This window comes from Poecilia latipinna, unplaced genomic scaffold, assembly GCF_001443285.1.
Source record: "Poecilia latipinna isolate Pla-1442-1.1 unplaced genomic scaffold, P_latipinna-1.0 Scaffold762, whole genome shotgun sequence".
Lineage (NCBI taxonomy): Eukaryota > Metazoa > Chordata > Actinopteri > Cyprinodontiformes > Poeciliidae > Poecilia > Poecilia latipinna.
The window spans coordinates 120,635-129,286 of record NW_015113378.1 but is presented as its reverse complement, the minus strand read 5'-3'; the positions used below and the strand labels follow the sequence as shown (position 1 = coordinate 129,286).

At 40.6% G+C, this 8,652-nt stretch overlaps 1 protein-coding gene across 1 annotated transcript; it reads right to left on the bottom strand.

Moving 5' to 3' along the window:
* Positions 1-124: 124 nt before the first annotated feature.
* On the bottom strand, positions 125-6,941 carry sephs3 (selenophosphate synthetase 3). The gene is made up of 8 exons (XM_015046041.1): positions 6,559-6,941; positions 6,028-6,131; positions 3,659-3,766; positions 3,346-3,500; positions 2,742-2,832; positions 2,178-2,277; positions 1,815-2,027; positions 125-1,165 (listed from the first exon to the last, which is right to left on the bottom strand). Exons 1-8 carry the CDS (start codon positions 6,905-6,907, stop codon positions 924-926), a joined length of 1,362 nt encoding a protein of 453 aa, XP_014901527.1. The 5' UTR covers positions 6,908-6,941; the 3' UTR covers positions 125-923.
* Between the last annotated feature and the right edge of the window lie 1,711 nt (positions 6,942-8,652).

The window sequence follows — 8,652 nt, the reverse complement described above, 5'->3', positions numbered from 1 at the left end:
CTGTTCATTCCTGGCCTATTTTGAAAATGTAAATGCAAAACTTCAATTCACTGCAGAATTGTCTGTCAAGCCAAGGCTATAAATATGAGACCAGAAGAAAACAAAAAAAAAAAACATGTTTTAAGGATGACAAAAATGATGTTTTATGGATGGATAAAATATTTATACATGGCAGAGAATAAAGTCTGCAAAAACAATCATTGCTGCATATTTTGATCATTTTCAAATCTATCCAGACATGGAATATATTTATACTTTCCAGAACAGTGTTTTAACTTCAGTTTTACTTTTAAATCTGTCAATCTTTTCAACAAAAACAGCCAAACAGAGTTTTGGTGGTTTTATTGAGTATGAAATGCAGAAAAATCCACAGACAAACAGCTTTAAACCTCCAGCAGTTTCAGTCCCTCCTCTAATCCAACGGAAACATCCGCTCTGCCTGTCCCTGTGCTTCGGGTTTAAAGTGCAGAGCTTCATAAAACAGGAAGAGAGGAAAGGACTCTGATGGACGGCCAATCAGCTGTCGGAGGCAGGAATCCTGGACTCTGCCCAGCTGTCCTGAGGAAGCTGCTCAAGCCTTCCAGTGAGCACAGCGGACAGAACCAGGTGCCAGGATTAGTCTGTCGATTCTCCACATCGCTCGTTTAACAACATCCCATCTGAATACATCCCCGAAATTAAATAAAGCAGATTAAGACATAACAAGAGGCGTTCTGCTAGAAAGCAAAGGAATGGGGTTAGAAAGAACCCATAGTTGATCATATCAAAGGTAAAATGTCGCCTCGTTTCAACAGATGACGGTCATTTTGATTCATAACCTTTCACCAGTTAGATGAACAATTCCATATAAACACCCACGCACGCGCACACACCACACACACACACTCACTCCAGGGTAGTGTCAGAGATTGCAGTGGCGCCGTCTAAGCCAAATTGCTGCTTGGGTCGGGGTTGGCGGTGCTGTTGTCTTGATTGGCCGCCTGGCTTCCTCGGGCCGGCACCTCGATGATGCGCGGCTTGTCGATGATGCGTGCCCGCCGGTCGCCTTTTTCAACGATGCCGATGATCCAGGCTCCGTTTGAGGCGCCCTGAGCCGCGTTCAGGCTCTTCATCTCTGAACAGAATTTGGCCGCCTGCTCTCTGGGTAAGCACACCAGCAGCCCACCTGTTGGGGAGAGGCTGGGGGTTAACGTCTGGATTCACTCATCATAGATTTCTGTTGTTTTTACAAGCATTCAGACTTTTCATTCTGAGGTGATCTCGAAAGTTTAAAGTTTTATTTATTTTCTAAACTTTCTCTGCTTATTTAAACATAATTCCATTTTGTGTTAAAAGTATAAAAAACAATAAAAAAAAGAAGTCTGAAATAGAGATGCAAACAATCAACCTACAACTAATTGTAAATCAATAATTTATTAGATTAAAATGAGTTCCTATCAATTTACTAGTAACATCCACTTGGAGCTTCTTTTAGTGTTGTAGTTTAGCCTCCATCCAGAAGAGGCCGACGCTGGTCATCCCTAAGGGAAGCCAGCTCATACGGAAACAAAGATGGCGGAGCAACACCAGAGAAAGAGAAACGGTCTAAACAGAGCATGATGAAAAATACACCTTATGCGGTTCTATTTATACGGACTTGAGCTCCTTAAGTTTCACCTTAATATCGCTCATTCAGCCGAGCTGCATGGTGGAGCAGCGTTAGCTTCTCATTCAGAAATTACCAATGAGCTACAAAGGTGAGGATGTGAAAACCAGAGAAAAGTCTACCCAGATCTACTTTCTCAGCCTAGCAGCCCTGCAGATCATCCTCTTACCGGAGGTTTCTGCCGATCTGCCCTGCAGCAGGTTGAACAGGTTCCCACAGGCCTTACTGATGGCACTCATCTTGGCTATGATGGGCAGGTTGTGGATAACGAAGGCCACCTCGTTTTTCTGCTGCTCTGCCAGGTTGTTGGCGTGACCCAGCAAACCGAAACCGGTCACATCCGTGGCGGCGTGAGCCTGGTACTTGTGCATTAGGCTCGCCGCTGCAGGAGAAACGAAAGAACGGGTTAGTTACGTTAGTTACACTTTGGTAACTCTGACAACTAACATGGATCTGAATCCCAGATAGACATGAATTTATAAAGTTAGGTAAAGTCTGAAAAAAAAATCACAGAGGGTTGGAGGAGTTGTACCTGTTCGGTTTAGCGTTGCCATGGAGAACATGGCTTCATAATATGCCTCTTTGACCTCCTCTTTGGTAACAACAAGCTTGATCCTGTTCCACTTTTCAGGCTGATGAAGCAGGAAAAAAAAAACAGGCAGGTTTAGGAATAGGGAAAATTTCTACAGACAGTTTTCATTTTCAGCTGGGTTCAGTTCTGACTGGAGCCTTTTCTCAGAACGAGGGTCCGTTTCAGGGGATCTGTCATTCTGACTGCAGAAACCCCAGGACTGAGACTAGGGTGCACTGTTTGCAGTTTTCTGATCAATCAGCAGTGTTTAAAAAGTCTGACCTGCCCATTCAGATTTTCTCCGATACATATTTTTGTCTGAAAAGTCACCCAGTTGGTAGTTTTAGCAACGATAGTTCCTGTTGTCTTTTGCGAACAGGGACAGCGGCTGATTTTCAGATCTTTGTGGATGTAGATAAGATCACTGGGTGAGATTGGTTTCAGATCTTCCAAAGCTGGTAGAATACAGCTTAAAATTAAATAGACAAGAATAAAAATAAAGCAGTATTAAAGTGAGTGGTGAACCTGATCGAGCCACTGGTGGGCGTTTACAGCCACTCGGGTCCCCAGGGGTTTGGTCAGAACCAGGACGTCACCTGGTACCGCTCCATCGGGCCTGGGACAGAAACACAAACATCAAGCATATTTACTTTTTTTTTTTTTGTGTTCATAGTTCTTTGTGCCAAAAGGAAAGAGGATTCTTCTAACCCCAGAGAATGATGCTGCCAGCAATGTTTGGTAAAATACATTATAATCCTGCCAACATGCAAACTCAGAGAGAAACCTGCAGGGGATTACTTTATCATTTATGAAATTCATTTAGAATTTTATTTCTAAATTAAATTAAATTTAATATTTTTTTTAATTTCAATAAATCTTGGAGAAAGTGTTTTTTCAAACAATCCATCTTCCCAATCAGGAATCAATAATGAGATTCAGTCAACTCTGAGGTGTTAAGGGAAAGCATTCAGAAGGAAGAACAAACAGAAGGAATGAAAGACACAAAGAGAGGAAGAAAAAGAAGAAAGTATGAGAGTGAAGATGGAAGGAGTGACAGACACGGAATGTTTCCACGTTAACAGGAAGATGAAGGTGGAAATGTGAACGTGTTGCATCATGTCTGACTCACATGATGAACTCATTGGGCTGGCAGACGACTGATGCTACACCCCCAACGATGATCCAGGGGTTGATCACCGTCTGGCCCCCCGTCACCGACGTCCCTCCCTCCTCCGCTGCGTCCCGGAAACCTTTGATCATCAGCGGCGTCACTCGCTCTCGATCCTGTGGGCAGACGAACAAAAACCTAAAGGTCAGCGGTGAAGGAAACACAACGCAACCCCAGTTGCGTTGTGGACCAGTTATGGACCAGTTACGCTGCCACTTATGATTTACTGGCGACAGCGCTCATTAGTTACAAAACAAATAGAATATGTTGCTACCTTTTCATTCATCTTCTGACTGAGGCTCAGCAGCATCAGCATGTTGTCGCACTCCGTGATGCCCATGGCGTAGAGGTCACTGAGGACATTCGCACACGCTATCCTTCCCTGGGACACGGCGAGGACAACAAATGAGCGACATCGGGACCGTCACACAAAAACTGAAGGATCAAGCTAGTTTTGGAAGATCAGAACCTGAATTTAGTTAATAAATATATTCCCCCCCAAAAAATGGAGGTGTCTTGGAAAAAACGTCCATCATGTTACTACTCCCCCACCCCCCAAGAAGATCTCTAAATGCCTTAGTTTTTTTTTTCTCGGAGGTTTTCAACTTTCCAAACTCAAAAATGTCCTTGTTTTTTTCTAGAGTGTTCCTGAGACTACTCACAAAACTTCTTAGTTATTTTATTTACAATGGCCCTAAAAAGCCATCATAGTCTTGTGGCAAAACATCACAACTTTCTACTGTCTTCTGCAACAATTCCTCCTGGAATAAATGTGCAACAGACAATATTTTGCGTAAAGGTACCTGCGCTAAAAAGTTAGTGAATTTAATTTTGGGAACATTTTTTCAAGAAAAACTGGAGTTGTTTAGGCATATGGTCTTTAAAAGGTCAAAGCTCTAAAAATATCAAGCTTTGATTCATTTATATTCAACAAATTAGAACATTTTTGAAAAGTTCCTTTATTTCTAGGTTTAACTAGGCATGCTGATCACTCATGGCAGGACGACTAAAAATTTTAAATGCTCCTCTTATAGATCATCATTCTTAAAAAGAAATCAGAAATGGAAAGTGAATGCATTACAAAAAAAAAAAAAAAAAAGAGGGGAAATCCATTTAAAAGGGCTGGTTGGTACAGAAGCTGAGCTGTAAACGGTGAATGTAGATTTAGTTTAAAGTCTGATGTCTTTTAGTAAATCTTAACCCTGCAAAACAATGGCTGAATGCTTCATTTAGTGTCAGTTAATGCAAACTGCTTAAAAACCTCTTAGATGTTTTCATTAGGCAAGAATTTTCACCACCCTGCTGCTTCATGAGGCTCTGAGGGGGGATGTGGTAACATATGACAGAACTCATGACCGAGTCGCTGCCACAGTGTGTGTGTTTCAGCCACCTATCTATAGAGAAATTAGAAACACAGAGCTTTGGAGCCAAATAAAAAAGAAAACTGGCTAAGCTTGCACCCAAAGCTTCCGCTCTCTAATAATTCTGGACATTTGAACCACGACGTGAATTTTCTTTCGTTCCGCTCACGTTCCCCTCTCAAACATGATAACATTCAGTTTGCTAGCATGTTTTCTTTAATGCAACGATGGGCGTAGTTAAACTTCAAAGTGCACACAATCACCATTAAAACCCTTGGTGATAGCTAAGCTGACGCGGTTAGTCATTAACACTTAGTCGCATCAATCATTTATAAGTTGAAGTCACTACGAGCAGAAACGACTCTTGGAGGGTTTTACTGGTCATCCTGTCAGTTTCTATAAAAGTCTAGAAACCTTTCACGGTGACCCGTTGTACAGCTACTACTGCAGATTTAACCCACAGCAAACAATGGAAGCTCATTTCATATTCAGATTCTGAGTGCTTTTATACTATTTAAATAATTTGGTGTCATATTTTTTTCAATCTCATTATCGTCTCTCATTTTCAGAAGAATGCTTTTTGTCTGATTCTTAAGCAACTCAAACTTTTCACTTTCAGACATGGCTACTCACATATTGTGCTAAAAACACGTCACTTGTTGAATCGACAAATAGTATCAAATATTACAGTTTATGTTCTTATTACTATAAAAATTGGATTATTTAAACAGAAAGAAAATTTGGACAGAACGTCAAAACCTTGGGAAATCTGACAAGGAACAAGCAGGTCATATCTGTGCGGACATGGAGGAAGTCGTGTGAATCTTTCAGAATTTAGTTGCAGCCTTTTAAATTCATTGCTTTAATGTAGTTATTAAAGTCCACATTCAGTGGTTTTTGTCACTGTGAAGAAAAAGTTAAATATATTCATTTGCTTGATGTTAACAATGTTAGTTCTCTGTTCAGCGAGTTGAATATTAATTAAATTATTTGTCTTTTATCTTTCCAACCCTCCCCAGTTTAATCCAAAAATAGCCACTGTTCTCTGCCCTCTTTGGCAGTGAGCTAAGATACTAAACTTTCTAACTTGTTGCTTTTATGTGGATACTCACCCATGTCAAGTCGGTGTGTTCAATAATCTGCTGTCTGTCTGAAGCCATATTTGACTGATGAACTAATAATTGTCCAAATCTAGTTTTAGATATGTTTTCATACTAAATTTGTAAGAGTTTTTAATAACTTCTGCCGTGCAGAAAAAAAAAAATCCACAACAAAAACTTACCATCATATATGGATCTTCTACCAGAGGGTAGAAGAAATCAGTGGTCTGGACCAGAGAGAGACCTCCATGCCTCAATGGAGTCACACAACTGTCCATCCCAATACCTGGAATAAATACAGAGACATGCAAGTTTTCTCCATTAGCAGCTCGACTTAGCTGAAGTGGATTTATACAGCAGCAACATTCATTGGTCATATTTCAGGAGTAATAGTGCATATATTGTAACTCCTTGGAATGAGTATTGGTGAACTTCGTACTTGAAGCATTACAGATATTTCTGCTGAATCATTTACCTTGTGTAGTAATTTAACATCTCAGGGAACTAATGTTCTGGTTTACACGCGCTCATTTTATATTTGCATTACAATAAGGTTATATGATTTGTAAAACTTTCTCTACTGTGAATGGTCCACATCATCTGTCATACGAGTCCTCAAAGCTAATAGTATTAGCAACTGTTCGTTAGCTAATTGAGGTTAGCTACCGGGTTCGGCAGCTCGGAGCACAGGGGCTGGTGCTGGAGTTTCTTACCAAGCCTGGGTCCAGGTAACTGTTGGCCGAACTCAGAACCCTGGTCTCCAGCCTTGCCCGGCCCATCGCCTCGGTCCGCCTCCAGTCCCGCGAGGAGTTTGAGCAGAACCTCCTGCGGGACCTTGCATCCTCATCCCTTCAACTCAGAGTAAGATGTAAGACGGAACCCGCGTTCCAAGCCGTGGTCCTCGGGTTTAAATGGCTTGTATCCAGGAGGGAAACACCCCCCGGAACCCTCAGTCTCAGCTGAGGGAGGTGGGGTAGGTGAGCCCGACATGCCTGCCCGCAGAGTGGTCTTAAAGCACGAAGCAAGGCGGACAGCTCGGCCCGATGTGCAAAGACGCAACATGGGGTGAGTGTCTAGTACCCGTTGTGTGACTAGGAGACCCGCGTTACCAAAATAAAGTCCGTTTAACTTCCTGATAGACCATAGACTTTAAAATAAAAAGTTAGAAAATGCACAGTTGTATTTAAAACTTTTAAGTGTGGTAAACTACATTTGCGCGTTATCTTATATCATAGCCAAATGTTATAATAAAGGTAGAGTTGGTAATAAACAAGGCAGAGGGTCTTTTATTTTGAAATTAAACAGGGATTTCTGCCTCCAGGTTGAGCCGGAAAAAAATCGAAGCGCGTGTGTCGCAGAAGAGGACGGTTAAGCTATACCATCAGTCCGGCGGGTCCGGAGACATCCTTTTCTTCAATTCGTTGCATTTTAAAGAAACATTTTAATGCTGGTTATGTAACGTGGGAAACATTCCCAATTATTTAATTTACCTTTGGTACTTCTAAAGTATTTTTGAATGGAAACGTAAAACACCAGACTTCTACGACCCCTCAGAATAAAATTTAATGGTTTCTCCCGAGTGGCTCATTAAACTGTCACTAAAACACAGACAATTGAATAAATGATTTATTTCGTGAATCCTTGCAACAAATTACAATTACAAAGAATATCCTCACAATACGAAAAAAAAAAGTTTAATGTGCTTACATTCATACTGATAAATAGCAGGCGTCAAAAGATAAAGGATAAGACAGGATAAGGGGCACAGCAGGAGTTATGACGGGTTAAGGGTCAGGTTTAGAGATAAAAGCAGCGGCACAGTCAAAACACAGGCACAGAACATAGAGAATGGTTACTTTTCTTTCCAACAAGAGTTAATCCATCTCTACTACATAATAATACATGTTTTGAGTTGATGCAAAAAGCTACTTTTGCAACCAAAACATTTGAATATTCATTATCATTTTAAAGCTCATCAGATAAATCTACATGCATTTTCTTTTAAAAAAAATTGTCACATTTTTGTATTAGGTCCAATGAATACTGATATGTTGGATGATGATGTCAAAGTATACACATGTACTTCATAACATGTTTACTGTTCATTTGCACAAGAGACAAAATGGTGGAAAAGGGAAAGTTGAATCATGTAAAAGAAAAAAAAACAGCAAGTGGTATCAGGGAATGGACAGAGGGGTAAAAGGAAACAAAAGGACAGGTGTTGGCAGAAAAAAAAAACATGAGGAAAGACAGAGGTGCCAGTAGAAACCGATCCAGGAAGCAGGAGAGGAAATACAATAAAAATCTTCTAATTTAGCAAATGACCTTTTATTTGCCTCCACACACTTTCTCCTTATTCTAATATATTAGGGTTTTTACTTCAGGATCCAGAACGGGCTTAGGTCTTTTCATTTCTCCTTGTATGACAGAAAGTAAATAAGGTGCAATAACCAAATACATTTCCCCCAAAGCTGGACACAGAAAGTACAATGGATCCTGAAAATATTTCCCTTCTCCCCCCCCCCCCCCACATTTCTTACCTTAGCAGAATGTCTACTGAAACCAACCTGAGTACAGGTCTCTTTAAAAAAAATAAGAAAATCTACACAAAATAGATTTTACAGATATTTGTCAAGTTTTCTAAATAAACAGAAACATAAGTTTTCACAGCCATTGTTTGATATTTTATTTTGTTGAAGCCTTTTTTGGCAGCAGTTCCAGCCTCCAGTTGTCTTGAGCATGTCTCTATAAACTTGGTTTTTTGGGGGTAAAATGTCGTCCATTTCCAAATAACAAAGGGAACTGTC